Raw genomic sequence first — 21330 nt, 5'->3', positions numbered from 1 at the left:
TTGCGCTTGCAGAAGATAAGCAGCCTGTTAGTGTTTGCATGGTATCAAAGAACATTAGACGTGGCTTTGAAATGGTTTTATTGTGGATGACATTGGCTGTTAGCCTGTATTAAATTCGAACTAAATCTCACAATGGAGCCAGTGGGAGATGTGTCACACATGATGAGTGTCTCCACTGAGAGACACACTCAGAAAAAGAGGGAGATATTATATGGCTGTTTTAGACTGGATTGGAGAAGGGAACTGAAGATCCATGGTCTGGTAAAGGAATCAAAAAAAGGGTGTAAATATTTAATGAACACGATCCTGAGCCTTTTATGAATGACAAACATTTTTGTCCCCGTTCACAGCCGGAGCTGTGTAGGGAAAGAGCGGCACAGAGACTGAAAGAGGTCAAATGAAGGTAAAAAAAAAAAGAAATCTATGAATGGAGTCTGAGTTCTCACCCACGCTGCAGCGATGTGTGCCAGAAGAGTCATACCCCCCTTGATAGTCCACCCACTTAACCCGCTTCCTCTCTCAGTGGGTGGGAGGCAGACACTATAAAAAGAACAGGGTTTAAACCAGTTGTGTACGCAGACGTAGTGTGTGTACGCGGATCACACATATTCCTCTCTTTATGTCTGAGTGGAAACAGCACTGGACTTGACCTGCGTGGCAGCCGTGTGAGATCAAGCGCTCTTTCTCACACCTGTGTGTCAACAAGAGGACGGTGCAGAGAGAAAGACGCCGTCTCTGCCAGCGTGTCAGGTTTTAGCTTATACTTCTGACATGCTTTAACTCTCCAGTCTCTTCCTGTTTGCTTTCATGTCCCCAACTCCATCCCTCACGCCAGCCCACATCATCATCATCATCGTTTCTGTCTGTGCATCTGTCCGTGCTCCCCCCTGTCTCTCTCTCTGCCTCTCTCTAGGTCATGTCGTAAGTTATTGAATGCACCGCCAGCAGGAGCATCAGTTAAACAGATTGTACTGGATGTAAAGGGTGTCTGGCTACTTCGTGTCATACAGCTATCTCCTAATAGGGCGCTGTTTGACTCGTCTTAACAACTCGTCTCTTTGCCTTGTGGTATTTTCATGCTTAATAGGCATTTTGATACACTGCGCTAGCATCTATCCCAACTCTAAACATTGATCTGCATGTGTTCGCACTGGTTTATGATCCCATTTCTGAAGCCACACTGTCTATTTAATGATCCACTGCTAACCCAGCAGGAAGTGACCTGCTGTTTGAACGCAGGCCCAGCCAATAAAATCCTAGGATCGCCTTAAGAAACCTCCTGTCGGGGATTAAACTCACACTTTTGCCCAGTGCCCACTTCCTCTGCCACTGGTTACACTTATGTTGGAAATTACAGAATAAATTCTGCTCCTGCCACGTTCAGCCTTCTGCAATTTGAAGTAAGCGTATTACGGCTATGCTATTTTTAGTTAAAGTATTGATCGGGCCTGTAGGCATGGTAACACGCACACTGCCAAATTAGCTGGGCTGGGCTGAGTGCAGATCCAGCTCCTTCGCATTTTTATGTCTGATTTTGTACGTAGGTGTCGGTTAATGCCTGTGGGAGAGTTTGCGATTATGTTATTAAGAGAAAGGAGAAAAAGGGGAGAACGTGGGATTCGACTTGTAAGGTGGGAATTAATGGTGAATAAGCAGCGAGAAAAAGGGTTCGGAACATTTTTGCGTGTCAGTATTTGTTTCTATTTCATAGGTCTGCTAAATACTAGACAAGCCTGTTTATTTAAACCCTCTGTGAACTGTGGTTAATCCATTTTAACTTGATGGCTACAAAAAGGGGAACTCATTAAAGAAATTTAACCTCAGCATGATGCAGTGTGACAAAATCAAACATGTTTTTTTTAAGTACCAATGAATGAACTATTATGTCTGAATAAGCATAGGAGTAACATTTTGGATAAATAATGGCAGGGGTTACCTAATGTACCTTTTGACATATCAGAAGTGTGCCAAAGGTAATTTCCTGAGTGTGTGTAAGGATAAAGGGACTTTAAGGTTTAAGTAGAGTGTGCGCGCAGGTGCATGCTCGCGTCCTTGCATGGTTTTGCCTGTGTGGCCTGCTGCCGTCAGCTGAGCCGCGTCAGTCATTGAGCCTACGGCAGAAGTAGGTTTCTGGGCCTTGCTGGCAGTAGCGTCGAGTCCCAACAGAGCTGCAGAGCCTAGAGAGAGAGAGAGAGAGAGAGCTTGTGAAAACCAGAGCTTGGGCTTCTTTCCTTCATTAACCCCTGTAATGAGGACAGAGTCAGGGCAGAAGGGTTTACGTGTACACGAAAAACGATCTTCAGAAGTTCAGTTCAAGGAAAAACATGCATTTAGATGCTGCTGAGGGAATGTGTTTAGCTGTCAGTCATTTGGTTACACCTGTTCATTTCTATATGCAGGTTCAGGTGCATGTATGAATCTGTACCTGACTGTGTGCAGTGTTTCAGGTCTTTTGGTTGAAATGAAAGCAATGGTCTTTGGGAAACGCTGGGATATTTCTGCAGTGCTTGTTATGTTAGTATGTTATGTAATCTCAAACAGTCTTATAATAACATACCCCAATTAAGAAATACATACTACATATAATACACATTGACAGCTATAAATTAGATCTGATTCTTAGTTTGAACAGGCATTAAGTAACACATTTCTGCACTTAGTGCCGCCAGTACATTTTAGTCAGTAATAATAAAGCATTAGGATGTTCTAAATCCTGCATACCTACGTGTTTATCTATGGTAATGCATGTATGCAATAATGCATGCGATGGAGAGTGGACAAGTTGTGAACTCTCTCCGTGAGCTCATTCCACCGTGTCCATTTGGATATCATATTTCCGACTGTAATGCAAGAATCTAGATCAAGTTTCCCACTATACTGCTACATTGATGCTAACATGCTGGTCTCTTAGTATCTGATAGCTGTTATTTTTAGCTCCATCCTTTCGCCTTTGGGGTTACCACAAATCTCCTATTTCTCGGCAAACTCTTAACCCTGCCAGTTTCTATGAAGATTTGATCTAGTTGCTTAGGAACCAGCAAACCTGATGTGATGTCATAGCACGGTGGGATTGTGTAGCTTGGTTGGTCTTAGGAGAACAGAGACAAGCCATAAGTGGCTTAGGACACAGACACGGCTGGCCTATTAATACTTTTGAGCTGTGTTTACACACACACACACACACACACACACACACACACACACACACACACACACACACACACACACACATTATGTAGGACCCCAGCTGCCAGCCTTGAGCCTGCTGAGGCCACTTAGCATGGATAGTGACACACACCCTTTTTTGAATGGATTCATCTAGATTTCTGCTCATGCATCACTGGCCATTAACTGCAGGCACTTGATGCTCATTACTCATTTCTAAGGTCGGTTGCATTCTATTATTCAGAGTCTCATTACTCAGACCCTGTAGTTTGTACCTCAGGGGGTTGAGCACAGGCAAATAGTAACATTCTCACATTAAGCGCTAATGCTAATGCTAATGCTAAAACACGCATAAAAAAGGGGACACTTACCCAAAGTGGTATAAATGTTTACAGAAACGGTTTTAAAATGGAAAAAATATGCAAAACAAAGAGAAGAAAATGCTAAAGAAGAGGAGCTGGCAAACAGTCAATTAACTTCCATAAAGTTAGAAGACAGAAAAAAAACATGAAATATTTGAAATCATTGGTAAATTAAGCAGCATAGGCTGATATGCTATTTTTGTTCTCTAAACTGAACAAGGTGGAAAATTACTTGAGTCCACACTTCTCCTAAAGCATCATATCATATCATTAAGTTTAATGCCATGGTGGCCATGTTGCTGTAGGATTAATGGCATCAGCATGTCTACTTGTTCATCCCTTCAATGATGAAATTATGCTAAATTATAGAAGAAAAAAAAAACACAACACTGTTACATGTAAGTTGCTGTTTGCTGCCATTAAATTTGATTTAATTTAAAGAGGTTATGCACTGTTCATCTCCTTTTCCATTATATTTTTATGTCAACCCTCTTTTACATTTGGTATTAAAAAACAACATAATAACGTCTCTTAAGGTGAGGTAGAGGTTATTTGTAGGAGTGACGAACTACTTGTTCACTATCTGCAGTGCAGCTCTCGCTTCTTTAACTGCATTGTTGGCTTGTCCTTCTGCTTGTTGGCAAGGCAAAAGAATCTCTTATATCCCTTTATCGTCATCTTCTGTTTCCTCTGCAACCTCCTTTTTCTCCACCACGCCCCCTTTTAAAATTTTCTCTCCACCCATGACTGCATCTGTTCTATTTGCATCTTCATATATTATTCATCCTCATCACCCAGTTTTCAAATCCCACATCTTTACGTCCTCTGGTCTTATATGTCCTCTCTCCTAACTTTTCTCAGTATGTCTGTCACTTTGCTGGCAGCCTTCCACTGTTTTCTTTTTTTCATGGCTGTCTAGTCTTCATTTAATTAGCACACTCGACATGCATCCCCAAATCCAAGAGGCTGCAACATATGGCATTGCTCTTTCTGCCCCCCCACCCTCCTTACCCACCCTCCTTTTTTTTTTTTGCACATTACTCCATATTTGCTTTGTTTTTCATTGTTTTAATTGTGCCTGTCTCCTTTCTCCCTCTGAGTCTGAATCCAGCTCTCCAGTGACTATAGACAAGCTGCTACATTAGTGATACTTACAGAACGCAAGGACAGCGATTATGTTATGCTCATATGCAAAGCATTAGATCTTGTTATTCGCTGCGGGATGTATTTAATGTTGATGATGTCACCTTTTCTGTATATGAGGATCGTGGGAAGCAGAGCCCCCATCTGCTCCTGCTGTTCTGCTGAGTCACAGTTACTCAGCACAGTGTGGATATGTGTATTTGTTGCTAGTACATAGTCAATTTGTTACTGTGGAGTGTAGTTTTGCATTCCCAAGCAGAAATGCTAAGACTATACTGCTGTTTTTGTGTGTAAACAGGCAATATAAAAGGCTGTTTTGTCAGGCTGTCTGTCTGTCTGTCTGTTTCCTTCTGGTTTGGTAAACCAGTCTGTGTGTGTGTGTGTGTGTGTGTGTGTGTGTGTGTGTGTGTGTGTGTGTGTGTGTGTGTGTGTGTGTGTGTGTGTGTGTGTCTTGGTCCACCAGTGAAGAGTGACTGTAGCAGATTGGAGAGCCTATTGTAGTCAGAGGATCTGCTGCCAAATTAGGATCGATGGCAGACGTTTCCAGCCCTGGCAGACTGTTCAGGACTTAGTCACACCACAACTTTATCACACGCACACACGCACACGCACATGCATATACATATACAGTCTGACTCATTCACTTCCTGAGTCACTCGTTCTCTAATCTGCCTCAAATGAATCTGCATTTGAAAGATTGGATTCCAGCTTCATGCTTTTGGCTGCTTAAAGAGTCGGACTGACACATATCATCTGTCAGATTAGATTTTGTCTAATGTGACAGAAGATATATCTTATTTGAACAAAGCTTATCCAGGCCAGCTGGAAGGCAAAAATGCCGTGCTTTGTTAATAAACACCTCAGAAGTTTTAAAATCGCAAAAGATAAATGTTAATGTGTGGCTAACAGAACCAAACCTTCAGAAGCAAAATCTTTGCATCCTTTATGACCAAGAGTTGTATTTAATGCAGTAGTGGGTAGTCAGCACAACTCACTACACTTATTATTATGCATTTTTTTTAATGGTGTCATGAATGTTTTTTAAACCATCATCAGAGCCTGCACTATTGCTCATTGTTCTTTATTTCTGTCTATCAGCATCAACTTCAAAAGGTCAGAGTTTAATCTGCATGTTATGCATTATAGAGTAGTGCATGTTTGTCTTTCCTCTATTATTGCAGTTAAAAAAGGCTGAAGTTACATTTTAATTGGAAGCCATATTGGAAGATTTGTTTAGCCGTGGTTGAGTCAGTCAGACTTGGACTGACGACTTATTTGTTCTTGATTTATTGGTAAATGTTTGTTTATGTTTATTGCAAGTAGCATATTGGGACCGCATCCTTATCCAGCCTCGTGTTGTATAATAATTAACCTGATTTTGAATCCTTGCCACAGGTTTTATTTTCTTCTGTTAGTTGAGCAAAATAAGACATTTCAAAGCATTTGTCAGAAAAAATTATGATGGAATTTACATTTTATGGATTAATTGAGAGCGTGATCAGCAGGTGAATCAACCATGAAAAGAGTATTCCATCTCAGCCCTCAAGTTTGTTCTGCTTAGCAGTTAGTTAGACTGCTTCCTCGCTGCTCACTTAATTGATCCCGTGGCACCCGCTTACTTAGGCTCTAAAAACCCGTTTTAGCTCATTAATTCAGCATACACTCATATTTTATGCACACGTGCTCCTGCATGCGTACCGGTTTCCGACTATTGGCTGAAACCAGTAGCTTGAAAGAGAAAGAAGGAGGAAAAACATCTTTACACAAATGAATGACAGGAAGATGCTGTCAAATTTAGAAAGATGTGCATCAAACAGCTTCACAAAGTTTGCTTTCCCCCTGTGGAGGCCAGAAGCAGTTACATAAGCTGTTATGCAACAAAGCATCCAGCCAGGCAGGCAAGCAGTCTGCTGCTCTGGTTTGAGGTGAACGCAGTAACACCAGCGCCAACTCAGCCTGCTGCACAGTTAATTGGCCCCACATCAATGCTGCTTTTTGTTTCTTCTGTTTGCTTCCCCCCCCGGTTCTTCCTGCCATCCCTTGTTCCCCGCTCCTCTCTGTCAGTTCACATTCAGTTTCTGGTGAAACTGGGCTCTTTGCGTTGTGCTGATTAAATCAGCGGGAGGTCACGTGTAAATTCACCGTCAGGGTACGGACAGTGTCCTGATCTCTGTTAGATCACTGTCTCTCTGTCCTTTAGTCAGGTGGCTCTGCACTTCTCTGTGTCTCCTCTGGGTCTACGAGGACATTAGGAGGTGATTAGAAGAATAAGGAAATTAGCTTTAGTTGTTTCATGTGAGAATGTTTTTGGTGATGCTGTATTGCTGCTTAAATATTAAAGCTTTGTCAGTCAGTGTCATGGTTTTTTTCTTCACATCAGAGGCTCTGAATGATAGAAACAAACACTTTACCCTTTGTTGTTTCTGTATATCCATATTTGTGTCAGAGCATCTGTCTGTTAATCCATCAGTCTGTGTGTCTGTCAGTTCCATCTGTCTATCCTCCCATCTTCAGTATCCTTACAAGGAAAGTTTTTTTTCAGAGCAGCGTGAAAGGCCCTGTTGGCTCGCTACGGTCGATTCAGCACCACAGACAGCTCCTCCTCAGTCTGAGACGTGGCATTTCCGTGGGCTGGATTATGTTGACCTCACCATCTATTGTGGTGCAAAAGATTAGTGGTTGAATCTTCTTTTCTTCTCCTTCTGCTCTTGTTTCTTTTTTTAAATTCTGGATTTGTAGCCATATGTTTGACTAAGTTTGTTAACAGAGAAAGAAAAAACATTTTAAAAAGTACCCAAAAATGAGGTGCAGGAAGGGTACAGGCTCATTTGTATTTTTGTTTTCTTTTTTAATTAATTGGGATTATTTCTGGTTCATAAAAGTCATTGAATGATCAAAATCACAAACTCCCACCTATGCTGATGTGTTCAAAAGCCAACAATATAAACTGAGTGACTAGTGATGTGAAATCAAGAGTACGAACTAAGTGAAATTTAAGCAGAATTCAACCTCCTGTTACCTAGTTGTAAATACAATTGCATGCAGCCTCACGTAGTTACACATTATCGTCTCTATCTATGATTGGCTGTCAGAAATTCCCACTAAAATGTGACAGGAGCTGACAGGTGTGTCTTCCACCTGTCAGCTCCTGAAATCAGACAGAGGGACATAAATAGGCGATCCAAATGAGCAGAGCGAGAAGTGTTGTCACTGATCATTTGCTACCAGCATATGATTCACGAGAGCGGATGGAAAGTGAGAGCCAGACAGATGCTATGATTTAAATGTGTGTGTGTGCATTTTTCCTTGCCAAATAAGCATTAACACTGTATATGCCATATGTTATGTGCGATCTTATAAAAAGCAGGATAAATGCTATGACTCACAGTAGATTAATCTGCATACTTAAACTGTTTTCATGTGTTTTTTAAAGTTCTTTTGAGTCCCAGATGTTCCTACTTAAGCTTTAGGTAGGCGAATTTAGGTGAACACATTTGCATATGTTTAATTTCAATTGTAGGTTGTTCTTTTGTCATTACATTTATGTGCTTCAGTTCTCTTGATTCAAGGTAAATTGAGTCAATTTCTTTTTTCATTTGTGGGATTTTGTATTGGCTGCGTCCTCTTCCTGTGATTATTAAACAGCGCCACCGTGTGGTGGCAGTTTTTTCCCTGCGTCAGTTTCTCATCCACCTTTGCTGTGATGTTCTGGACATTGCATTAGCTGCGACGCCGTGTAAGACCAAAACCTGCAGGTTTCCCCAAGTATGATTTGTATTTGTGCTGAAAGACAAAATGAAAAGCAAATAGAAGAAAGAGCGAGGAACAGACACGTCATGGAGTTAGGTAATTCTACACTAGATGGCGTAGTGGCGACATAAAACAGCTTCATAATGGACTGTTGGTTGTTTTATGCACGTTGACCGGGAGCTGGAGGCTTATTCTGCAAGGATTTCTCTAACTGTTTTTTTTTTCCATTGTGGAAAATAAACAAAACTTTCCCCCCATTGTTATATAAAACACAGTGATACCTATTAAACTGGCCTGTTAAGTGTGATAGCAGTGGACAGTAAAGGAAGAAGTTCGGGGTCAGGGCCATAAGGCCCAGCAAAGAATGAGCTGACATTTTTTTCCTTACTGGTGCTGAGCTGATGGGAAGATTATGAAATCTCCAGACTCCTCTGCTCTCCTCTCACTGTTTTAGATTAGATTAGATTTAGATGAGTCTTTTCCTCCGGTGCTCCGTTTCTCTCACCCTGGCCTTGTTTTAGCAGCAGTAGATGTTGTGTAACTGTGCTGGTTCTCTGGGAGAAGGGAGCATCAGAAACATCAAAGTGGCTTGTTTTGTCATTGGGCTCGGATAAGGGCTCGGAGCAGCAGTCAGGAATAGATCTTCTCTGCAGCCCCCCCCCCCCCTCTGTTTGCTTCCTCTCTAACTCAGGGGATTTGATGATTTGGTTTAATCTCTCTCTGATTTTCTTTTTGATTGTTTTCTTTTCCTTTTGTTCTCTTCACCTTCACCAGCTCACTCATCTCTTCATCATCAGTTGATCCATCTTCCTGAGTGTTTCAGAAAAGCACTTCTTCCTCTCTCAACGTCTTTTTTTCACCATTAACCAGGTCATGTGCCACAAGGGCGTGTTTCTGCATTTGTGTGAATGAAGCAGATCATATCATACTATGAGCAAATCATACTCATAGTAGATAAAATATTAATAATGGAGCTCTCTTATCACCATGTACGCATCGTTGCAGTCAGTGGCATGCATCAACCACGCAACAGTGCCTTAAGGGCATCATCACCATGGCAGCTATACTTTTACTCACCAGTCTCAGTAGACAGTTTGTGTTTGTGTGTTGCTCATTAGCTGCCCCAGATGAAACTCGTCCTTGTCTTCCCGTCCTTATCTTCCCTGAATCCTCATTCTTTCGCTTATTTATCTTATTACACTCTGCGTGCTTTTTTCCCTCCGTGTTTGCCCAGTATTTTTGTTGTTCTCAGGTTGATATGCTTCAAATATCTTAATTTCAAACAAGGGTCTTTGTTAAATAGCAGCAGTCCTGGCTTAAGGACTCAATCTAACTGCTTCAGAGCAGCAGATGTATACAGATATATAGAGCCCTCTGCTCCAGTCCTGCACAAATTGATTGGAACAACAGGATGTGCGTCATGCCAATAAAGATCACAGATTTCAAAAGAGCCCAAGCTTTAAATCGATGAGGCTCAAACGAAGAGTCTTAGATGTCAAAAGAAAAATCTTTCCATTAGAGATGAAACAACTAGTGGATCAATATTTGCACTCAACATTTTGCAGTTGTAGCTCCTCAAATCAGAGAGCATCGTTGGCTCATTTTCTTTTATATAGTGTATACAACATAAACATATAAAACATAAACATAAACATGTGCTGGTTTATGTTATGCTGTCTGTTATACACCTGGAGACAAAATCTGTGTGGTTGCACTTTTTTCCTGTTTTTAGGGACGTAAATGAGAAATACACAATATAACATATGGTGAGCCCATAGGATGGCAAGTCCATGTCGTGCTTTTGGGCTGTGCCTGGCGGGCCTCTTGGAGTTAGATGAGGTGCTTTGGGCATCTGGCTAGGAGACCTCCTTTTCACCTCCAAGATGAGATGTTTCAGGCATGTCCTGCTGGGAGGGGGATGCAGAGCAGACCCAGGATACTCTGGAGAAGTTATTTCTCTCAGCTGACTTGGGAAACTGGCTCCTGTGGTCTCCTGCAGACATCAGTGGTCAGAGTGCTTGCTGCTACCACACATGCTGCAAGAAGTTAACCACTGAGCCCATACAACTGATAGGGGACACTGCCACAGCAGCTGAGAGCGGCTCAAGAAGGCTATGACTAATGAGAGCTTGCAGGTAAACCCTAACCTTGTCTTCACCACTCAGGTAACCTTGACACACCTACTGAAAGGTTCCCAGGAAAGTGAGCACTCTCACCACCTGTCCTTGATTATGACACGAAAGCCATTACATCCAGTTGCTTCAGCTTATAGCAAAGCATCTTTGACATTTGTTTCACCCTGTCAGATCAGTAGTTCAAAATGCAAAGATATCATCAGGACTCAGGAGCTCAACATCTCTCATCTCTCTCTCAAAAACAAGGTCACAATTGTGTTTGATTATCTAAACAATTGGCAATTCATTTTCTTTCAGTCAGCTCATTAATTAATTGACCAAGCAGCATGCGTCATTAGAGAGTGACTGATGTAACGTAGGCTGTGTAAAGACAAAGAGAGATGTGTTCATTGGAGCATCACAGGTGACAGATTCAGCTTGCTGCAACTAAACACGAGTGTATGTGAGACCAAAGTTTGCCTTCAGTAATCGCTGTGCTTTCAAAGTAGAAGTTGTGTTCAGTGTACTGTAAGCACAAAATCTGATATCACTTTGAAAAAAATGTGAAAAATACTCGAATTAAAAATCTTTACCTTTAGAGAAGTGGCCAAGTCGTCAGCACTGACGCACTTGGGAAATGTTTCCGGCATCTGTATCACGCCATCTTGTTAGGAAGTTGAGCCGCTCGCCCCTGAAATAATCACCAGCACTATCAGGGGACATCAGGGAACAAAGCAATATGCACTCTGTTATGAAACTGGAGTAATATCATTTCCACACGCAGACACACACACACACACACACACGCAGACACACGCACACATACGCAGACACACACAAGCCTTAATTTAAAAAGTTAAATGAAAGTGATCCATACTCCACAGAGAGCCTGTGTCTGAGATTAAACTTGTTTTCTATCTCCCCGCTGGCTCATCTGTGGGTCTACGGGGGGTAAAGCAGGACAACTCCCTTCTTGACACACACAGACGCACACACAGAGTGGCCTCTTTGCTGTTTATTTGGCATTTTGCTGATAATGCTGTTACATCATTTGTGACTTTCTTTTGGGGCACTGATTGGTGGCTAATGGGAATCTAAATGGATTCTTGGATGCTAATTGCCATGAAAATGCAATAACTGAAGCTTTGTGTTTGTGTGCTAACTTCAGGCGGTGTTACACTTGCATGCAGCCTAAACTATAATAGCTCCTAATAGGTTTTTGGTAGGAGATTTGTCATACTAGATGAATGAACTATTGTCTTCCAGTAAATCCCTTTCTGACTGTACCGTTTCCAGTGGAGAAATATCATTTGGAATATTGATGTCTTGGAATTGAAATGTGATGGTTGACCTGTGGGGTGTAATTAAAGTTATTTGAGCAAGTCACGCAGCGTTTAGATCAGATATGGAATTAGCTGTTGACTAAATCAAATAGGAAAAAAATGAACGGTGGTGTGCTTTTCATCCTGTTTGTCATCATAAACAGCCCATTGCTGAGGCTTCTTCCTGGTAGAGAACCAGTGATCTTACAAATTAAAAAGGCACATAACATTTGTCTTGTGCTGCAGCTGAAGATTTGTGAACAATGTGTTTATTAGGCATGTCTTAATGAAATGGTATCCATTCTGTAGACAGCCTTAAAAAAGAATCCAACACTAACTGTGGTGTTAACCAAATCTGTGGCTTTGGTTTCAACTGCACATTAGGGAGCTCATCAAATAATGACAGCGACGCCTTCAGAGTCCCTTTATCTGTAGGTCCGTCTACCTCATCCATCCTTCTCTTTGTTATTCACCACCATTTATAAGATACTGGCCTTCATTTAACCCCACTTGCTTCTCTGGATGTCCGGTGCATGAGCTACGGTGCATCAACAAATTAGTGAGTCAGCAAGGTCCCATTATAGTTACTGATAGACTGATTAGGTGCAGAAGCAGCACAGCGCTGCTGCTTGGGGACTTGTCAGGAACATGGACTGTCTATAAAGAGGTTTGGCGAGCACACAAAATGAACCAAACAAAACCAGCACGCACACACCTCTGGTGTTCTTCACAGTCTTGGGGCTCAGTGAATGTGCCCCTTCACCCGAGCACAGGCAGAGGAAGCCAGTGTTGTGAGCATGCACAATGCAGAGTATGTGAGTGGCTCTCGCAGTTTGCAATGTATACATACAAACACTATCAGCAGCTTAGAAGTAACTAAAGTAGACTATGTGACTAAATTTGCCAACATGTTAGCAAATTGCTGTTGTCAGAAAATCTCATTTTCCTGAATAAAACGCTGAGCATTTATCCAACCTTACAAAAACTGAGCTCTTCCATCTTTTCAGGTGTCATGCCTGCAGGACTTCTTTGGTGACGAGGACATCTTTGTGGCTTGTGGACCAGAGAAGTTCCGCTATCAAGATGACTTGATGCTGGATGAAAGTGGTGAGAAATACCTTCTCTTACATTTCTATCCTCACGTTTCCTATTTTATTCTTCCCTCCCTTCCTTACTTTCTATTTTCTATCAAATTAACCAAATCTTTTTTTTTTTAAACCATTAGTCATTTTATAAGCACTCTTTAAATGACCCCAACTTTGTTATTGTTACGGTTTGACGGGGAGAACTCAAGCGCAGGACTCCAGAATCAGCTGTACACAATAATTTATTTATAGAATCCACCTTGTGTATTTACAGGACGTGCAGGACAGTGCTATATACAATTAAGTGAGGGACGGGGCTCTGGGGAAATCCAAGGGGGTAGTCACGCGTTCTCCAACTCTCCACACTCACGGCCACAGGTTCACTCATCCACACTCGACACAAAGAATCACACGGGGAGGGAATTCAGGAGGAGAGACGGGGAGACGAGGAATAGTTACACAGTTCACTTTTAAACATTTGACTTAGCTTTGCTGTAGACTTGACTTTCACTAACGCATGTGTGAAATGCACTACACACAGGTACACACACGCACAGGTCTTTGTCTCCAGATGCCACATTTATTTATAGTTTCCTGTGTTATGACCGACCACAGTCTGACAGCTGTCGGTCTCAGCTGGTTTCCCGCTCTCCTCCGCTCCTCTCCCATCTCACTATAAAAGGGAAGGAAACCATCATCAGTCCAAAACGCCATCAGCTGTTTTCACCTGCGTCTCCAGCACCGCCCCGTTGAGCTCACCGCACCACTCCTCCCCTGCAGCCGCGCCCGGGACCACACCTCCGCCACAGCGTGGCAGACAACGATCCAGCGAAGAACAGCAGTCACCTCCTGGCTTAAATGCTGACCGCCCTGATTAGGCTCAGGTGTTTCCTCCCACCGAGGGCGTGAACCCACAATGGGAAGAGGAGAGAGAGAGAGTGGAAGTTGGAGAGAAAGATAGAAAAAACCTCAGATCAGCTGGACACTGATCCTGCTGGGTGTGACAGTTACTATTTGTGCTAGAGACAAAAGGAAAATACTTTTGGAAAGAATAGAAGATATTTGGTGTATCATGGCAGCACAGAGCTGTCATAAGGTACTGCTTTCTGAACACAGCTCTTCCTTCATTAGCATAACTCCTCAACCACTTTAGGCTAGAGAGAAAATTCAAAGGATTCCTGAACGATAACAATTATTTTGACATTTTACAGCCAAAATTACAAAATAAGTCCAGGGTCCTGTATGATACTTGGGTGATAAAGGGCTAAGTACATGCACGTCATCATAAAACATTTCAGTGAATAAAATAAAAAAAAACATTACCGGTAATCTTCCTGGTTCAACCCTCTGCTTGATGTCCAACACATTTTACATTTTGGGCCACAAACAGCCCACTTTGACCAGTGAAAGTCCCATTTCTGTCAGTGTAAAAGAAATTTAAGTACACATTTCACCCTGGAGATATCTTCATATAAAAACTGTCTGTTTCTCTTCATGATGAAGAAATGCTGCTGACACTTTGGGCTAAAGTTGCAAGAAATAAATGTATAAAATTGCAATAAAAAAAAAGGTTTGGTAGCTTGTTGCCCTGACTGTGTTGTAATTGTAACACAGAAGAGTTTTGCTAATTCACAGCACGATTTGTCTCACTAAAATAAAACAAGATCTTTTCTGTCATTTAATTGTTTTTTCTATTACTTTTTTACTGGTGTTGTACAAATGTAGCAAAGGCTGTAAAACTAAAAAGCAGTTCAATAACCAAAATTTATGTCCTCATACATTTTTTCCAAAGCCATTGCATGGGCCAAATTGGAGTTTTTGAAAGGCCCATTCTGGCCACCGGGCCTCATGTTCGACACCCCAGCTGTAGGCTGTCTACTTCATCCTCTCCTCTCGGTCCACTGCACTTAAACCACCGTCTAACCTATTTTACCATTGTTCCTCTCCCTCTTTTCTGCCTGTCTCCCCACCGCTATCCACTGAGGATGTGTTCTGTCCTCACTTTACCCATCTGTGTGTGCTGCTGCCTGTCTCTCTCCCCCTTCCCTTCACTCCTGCCATTTAGTGCTCATCTGTATTCTTACCCTCTCATCTCTCTTCCTGTCTCCTACATGAATGAGTGTGCACTGGGTTTTGTTGAAAGGTTTATTCAATTTATTTGTTTCCCAGGTATGCATCCCACCATGGTTGCAAACCTCCACCCCCTACCCTCTTTTGTCTCCCTTTTCCCCTCACTCCTCCTCCTCACTGTTCTTTCATTTGGAGCACATTGTGCCTTCCTGCTTTCATTAGCTATGTCTTCCTTTGGTAACCTTCCTCTGTCTTGAGAATGATAACAACAAAACTTTCTCCTTCATGCGGCAAGGTTTATAAGCCTGTGATTCGACTATGTTTAATTAATTACTGACGATTGTCTCCATAAGCATTTTAAACCAATCACTTATAGCTAAGAAGCACCTCTTATCCGTGTGATGAAAATTTAATTATCTGCCCACGCTTCCTACAACTGTGTGTGAACAAAAAACACACTAACAGCACAGCAAGCATGCCCACTGTCGTCCTTGCTCTTAGAGTTCGTAGAGTACATTAGTACATTTTCTACTACATCAGGATTTGCTGTATTTTCTTGCTGGAAGAATACAATAGGGTCATTTCCACCTCAAAGCTTCCTCCAAATTCGTTTTTGAGCTGCTGTTGTGAAAAGAGCTCCAGTCCTCTTCGAAACACTGTAAATCTGTGGAGTTCAGCTGCCTGTTTTCGGTTTCTTTTCATGTATTCCCAGTTTGTCTCAATGATGATCTCACGCTGCTTCAGTAATATTAAGGTTCAGGCTCTGGAGAGGCCAATCCATGACTGATATAGAGTTTGTGTGTTTTTCTATTCAGGTGTGCTTTACGGCAGCGGGAGTGTGTTTGGGATCTTTCGCATAAGACCTGTTGTCACTAATTTTCCGTACAGTTCTTGTGTAATTTGGCATCCATAAGTCTTTGTTCTCTATTTATCTTCCTTGAGAATGGCTTCTTAACAGGTGCACTTCCATTAAGACCATTTCTGATGAGACTTCAGTGAACATTAGATTTATTAACTGAAGGGACAGATGTTGTTGGTACAAAAATACTATTTTAAGTCTGTCAAACTGTGTTATCTGTATTATTTTTCATAGACTCATCTAAAGAAATTGGAACAAATAATGTGTTTTGTTCAGGCTCCTAGTAACAAAGTGGTTAAAGATACTATTTAAAATAGATTCTGTGTTATCCGTTACGTGTGGACACAACACTGGTCATTCCTTGTGTTATGTGCATTTTTTAAGCCTGAATGATTCATGGGTCAGTGTTAAGTGGCTTAATAATTAATGAATAAACATTCCTGTGAGAATGGTCCGGTACAAAAATGAGCAGTGATAAAGCAGCCAATGTCCAAAGAAAAACTTTGAAAGACCTTCAGAAAGCCTGGAAAACTAAACCAAATTAGTAATGGCTCAATACATGGTACCATATATCAACTGTCCCCTGATAACTCCCAGTATTTCCCAAGAATGTGTGCCAAATGCATTTAAAGGCAACACTTCTAGTTGCAAATAGCCAGATGTAACATTATCTGATTGTTGTGATAATTGTTGTAATCAGACTACTCCTTGCTCCATCCCCAACCATATCCAATATTTATTAAACTTCAGTTTCATTTAACTTTTATTAAAACGAAAAAGGGTGCAATCTCTTACATTTATAGGGAACATCTTCTTCATATCCAAAATGTTTCCACTAGTCTCGTATGAAAGGTCCTCATGTAAATATTGTGAATAACAGATTACCATAAGAAAATGTACCCCAAAGATACCAAATGTCTGCTATGAAATGCTGCAACATGACCATAAAGGAATGAAAATGATCTTTTTAAAAATCTTACTGAGAATGGAGAGTATACATTCAGCTTTTACCCACGTAGGATCCTTTGTTTAGTTTCTCAATTAAATGCTCTCATGTGACCATTGAGGGGCAGTATGGTAATGTTCTCTAAACATCCCAAATGTCCTTTATGAAAGTTTGGGCACAATCAACACCGTTAAAAACGTTACACAGATTCTTCTACATAGGTCGATTTTTATCCAGAGAATTCGTCTGAACCACATTTCCCCCCCAAAAACAGTCATTAAAACACAGCCATATCTAACGTTTTATAGACACAGAGCATGATTTGACACCTCATCATGCGCTGGCAGACAGAGAGCAAGAGGCAGAAATAGACAGACAGGAACGGAGAGCGACAAACGAAACAGACAGCGTAACAGAGAGACATCTGGAGTCAGAGCTGCAGACAACTTCGCCTCCTCTCAGCATCGCTATAATTATCGCCTCTGCCTCAGCTCTGGCACACTGTCATCATGTTAACACTCGGTATTGTACATTAATCACTGGGCCACAAACGTCTGCCACACAAGCAAATGCAGATACAGACAGACACACAGCCAGGCTCTCATATGCACGCACGCATGCACTCGCAGGCAAAAGCACATACACACACACACACGCACACAGACATGTGCAGGGCAAGCTGTACAATTTCTCTGTCCCACTGGTCTATAATGGCAATGAGCTATAATGGGGCTGGGTTAATGAACAGTGGAGGAGTAAAGTTTTGGGGATGGAGCCGACACGGAGCGTGTGTTTTAATACCATCACATGGCTCATTTACTAGCGCTGTGTGTGTGTGTGTGTGTGTGTGTGTCTGTAAGACCTCCGTGAGTCATAGCTGTCACTTCTGAAGCACCACAATAATTGCGTTTGGAAAATGAGCCCACTGAAGGTCAGGGCTCGTTTTTGCAGGGGGACCTGAAGGTAAAACCAATTACAAGTGTGCCGATACATTAGTGGTTTGCTGTTCTCTTGCATGGCTAAAGGTTAGACTCACTCAAAAACAATATTAAAACAGTAGCTGGCTTAAAATCCATAAACTTTTCATTTCAGTCTAACAGAGCTGTCGTGTTGTTCGAGTGCTCTGATGGTGTGATATTAAGGCTGTTTCTGTGCCACAAACCACAGTGTCATGTTACAGTGTCGCACACCTAATGTCAGTTTATTTGAGCATGAAATCCCGAGTGCTGCAAGAAGGTAAAAAAGCTGCTACCTCCTTAGGATTTGAATTTCTACAGCTTACACATTTTGGATTTCAGCGCACTGGATGAATACATAAAGGTGAGTGAATTAATATTTGCTAAACAGTCCCTGAACACCTCTATCTGTCCTCTCTTTGTGCTTGCAGAGTGTCGTATGATGAAATCATTGATCTATGGGAGGATGTCAGGCTCTTTGAACCGAGGCTCCCCCAGAACTGTTGTCCAATCGCTGCGCAGCAAGTCGCCTGCATCTGGTAAGACAGCAAAAGTTTCTGTCTTCTTCTAGTCCTCTCTTTAAGTAGTTTAACACACCCTGTAACTCATCCCCTGCCTTTTTTTTTGAGCTTGTGCATGTCTGCAGCACCTCAGATGCGTTCGCCGTGGTCGGGAGTTGTTTGTGTAATAATAGCTCATCGTCTGATTGCTTGGTGTTTTCTAGATCGTCACTTAATCGGCATCTCAGCGCAGTATGAATGAACACGATGAAATCTGAGCTCTGTGGAGTGTCTCGCGGCGTAAATATGTGAGCTGCGCCTTGTTGCTTGAATGTGAATTCAAATGAGAATGTTTTCACAAGGGAGGAGAGAAAAAGGCAAACAGGGATGAGAGAGGTAAAAAGCAACAAAAAAAAGAGAGAGAGAGAGGGAGGGTGGAAGGAGTGAAGATGAGAGGGAAAGATGAACGGGGCTGGTGACTCAATCCTGCAGCTCCCAACAAGCCGTGCTTCACCTGACATACTAATGAAATGTAATAAGCTTGCACTGGTGCCTGCTCTTATTGTTTGTGCCTGAGAGTCTGTCTAGAAGTCCTTTTGAGATAACAGCAGACAAAACGTGTGTGAAAACAATCATTCTGATAGATGAATGCAGCTTTCATTAATGCACCACAACTGTTTGAGTGTGTTTAAGAGGCCAAACATTCATTCAGTCTGTCTCAGAGCTGGCGAGAACTTGATGATTAGTTTAGAGCTTTGAACAAAATCAGGCCATTCTTTGTCTGATTGCACAGCTTGAGCTTTGGTTGTGTGTAATATGCCTGGTTATGCAACAGTGCACTTAACTTTTCCTCCACACTGTAATCATTTTATGATTTGTATGCGTATAAAGACCTATTGGAGTTTTTTTTTGGTAGGGGGGTTATTGAGTGGGTGATGCAACACACAGAAACTACTAAAGAAGAATTTGTTCCACCTGCTGCTGAAGTCCAGAGGCACCATTTATTTCTTTATTATTATTATTATTATTATTATTATTATTATTATTATTTTAACCTTAAATCGTAACCGTAACGTGACCACGCAGAACGAACGTGAACATTTGCTGCTGGATTTTTTTGTTGACCTGAATAGGAAGAAGGATGTAAACAGCTGGGGTAAGGAGAGAAACTTCTGGATGCTGAAGGCTTGAAAAAATTGGGGAAAGGTTATGAGAGTGAGTCATACACCACCATCTGATCTCGCTGGCTGCAGCAAAGTCTGGAATAAAGGTGTATCCTGGTGTGTGTGTGTGTCTGTGTGTGAGAGAGAGAGAGAGAAAGAGAAAACAAGAGACTGGCGGAGGGAGGGACTGATTCGTCTTGGTTGCCATGGGAACATAGCACAGTAGGAGCATGTAGCTACAGACACAATGGCCTGTGACAACCATATATGGCAGGGACTTCCTGTGAAATGGCCTGCAGAGGGGAGAGGAGCTGACTGACGTTCGGCCCTCGCCCTGACTCAGAACGTCCCTGCGTTTTTTTCACGTCGCCAAAATGTTCACCTTCTGGTGTTGCTTCCGCTGCTTAACATCATCAAATATTCCCTGACTGGTGTTGACTGTTTTCTGTTTGTATTTACTCCCTCAGACATTGTTGGTCAGGAACAAAACAGCAGTGGAAATCTGTCTGACCCTGACTAACCTTCTGCTGCTCTTTTATTCAAATGTTAAAAGCACATCGTGTTCCCTCCCCTTGAGGACATGTTCTGTTATAGTAGTGAACAACAGCTGATACTGCTGAACCAGGAGCACATTCACTTATCAATGTGTATGTACAGTTAGGCTCATATTTTCTTTGGACAAAGACACAATTATTGTAGTTTTCTGTGGATTTTAAATCAAACAATCACTGTGTGACTGAACCATAGACTTCCAGCTTTAATTCAAGGGGCTCAGCAAATGTATTCCATTAACTCTTTAGGAATCACTTTTTTTATACACAGTCCCCAATTTTTAGAGGCTCTAAAGTAATTGGACATTCGTCTAACAAGCAGTTTAATGGCCATGTGAGGCCTGTTCTGCTGTTATTCCTTGAGCTCATTCCAAGTGTTAAAATTTGAATTTGGAAGCTGTTCACTGGACCTCTCAATATGAGGTCTAAAGATCCATTCTTAAAAAGAAGGAATGAACTGGCCAGCTCAGCAACACCGAAAGACCAGAAAGATCACAGAGGAGAACTAAAGTGGATGATCAGAGAATATGTTCCCAAAGAAAAACAACTTCATAACATCAAGCCAAGTCAAGACCAACACTCTTGGGGAGATAGGAGTATCATTGTCAAGGTCAACAATCAAAAGACACCTTCAAAAATATAAACAGACACTTGTGCAAACTACTGGTTTGGCTCAAGAGCAAGACATCCATCCACGTTAGGCTTTGCCAGAAAACATCCAAAACAGCCTGCACACTTCTGAAGCAAATTCTTTGGACAGATGAAACCAAAATGAACTTTTACCAGAATGTGGGGAGGAGAAAAGTAAGAGAAGGAGAACAATAGCTCGTGATCTGATCCACAGTATCTGCCAAACATGGTGGAGTCAGTGTTATGGCATGAGCATGGATGTCTGCCAGTGAAACCAGTTTACTAGTGTGTGTCAATGATGTGACTGCTGGTAGAAATGATAGCAGAATGGACTGTGATAAGGCGTACAGGGCTGTACTCTGCTCAGACTTGAGAGCATGCTTTTCAGTTACTGAAGAAAAACTGAAGACAGAGAGACCCACAAACACACATCTGAAGATGACGTAAAGGTCTAAAGAAAACACAGCATTTGGTGATATCTGTGGTTTCTAAACTTCAGGCACTCAAGATTTTCATCTAAGCACTGAAAACAGTCTTTATATTTAAAATCATGTTATTTTGTTCAATTACTTTTGAGCGTCTGAAAATGGGGGACTGTGTCAATGTCCAATGACATTTGATAGGCGTTACTGTGATCAGGTCTCATCACTGGTAATGAAAATAAAGACAATGTATTTATTTACAAACTTTATTTACATCTAAAGAAGTGTTGCG

General features: G+C 41.8%; 1 protein-coding gene across 2 annotated transcripts in view; it reads left to right on the top strand.

The window, feature by feature from the left end:
* The window catches only part of dclk1a (doublecortin-like kinase 1a), a 44823-nt gene that overhangs the window by 2694 nt on the left and 20799 nt on the right, over positions 1–21330 (top strand). For both annotated transcript variants that reach the window (XR_014801558.1, XM_084942527.1), the window contains exons 4-5: positions 12864–12963; positions 18204–18311. Coding sequence is in view for 1 of the 2 variants with exons in the window: in XM_084942527.1 (XP_084798653.1) it covers positions 12864–12963; positions 18204–18311 (208 nt within the window). In the remaining variant the exon portion in view is untranslated. The remainder of the gene's footprint in view (positions 1–12863; positions 12964–18203; positions 18312–21330) is intronic.

Source organism: Perissodus microlepis, chromosome 10, assembly GCF_051167445.1.
Source record: "Perissodus microlepis isolate ML-2025 ecotype Zambia chromosome 10, ASM5116744v1, whole genome shotgun sequence".
In the NCBI taxonomy this organism is placed as follows: Eukaryota; Metazoa; Chordata; class Actinopteri; order Cichliformes; family Cichlidae; genus Perissodus; species Perissodus microlepis.
The sequence above is the reverse complement of the archived record's forward strand: the minus strand, read 5'-3'. Positions and strand labels throughout refer to the sequence as shown.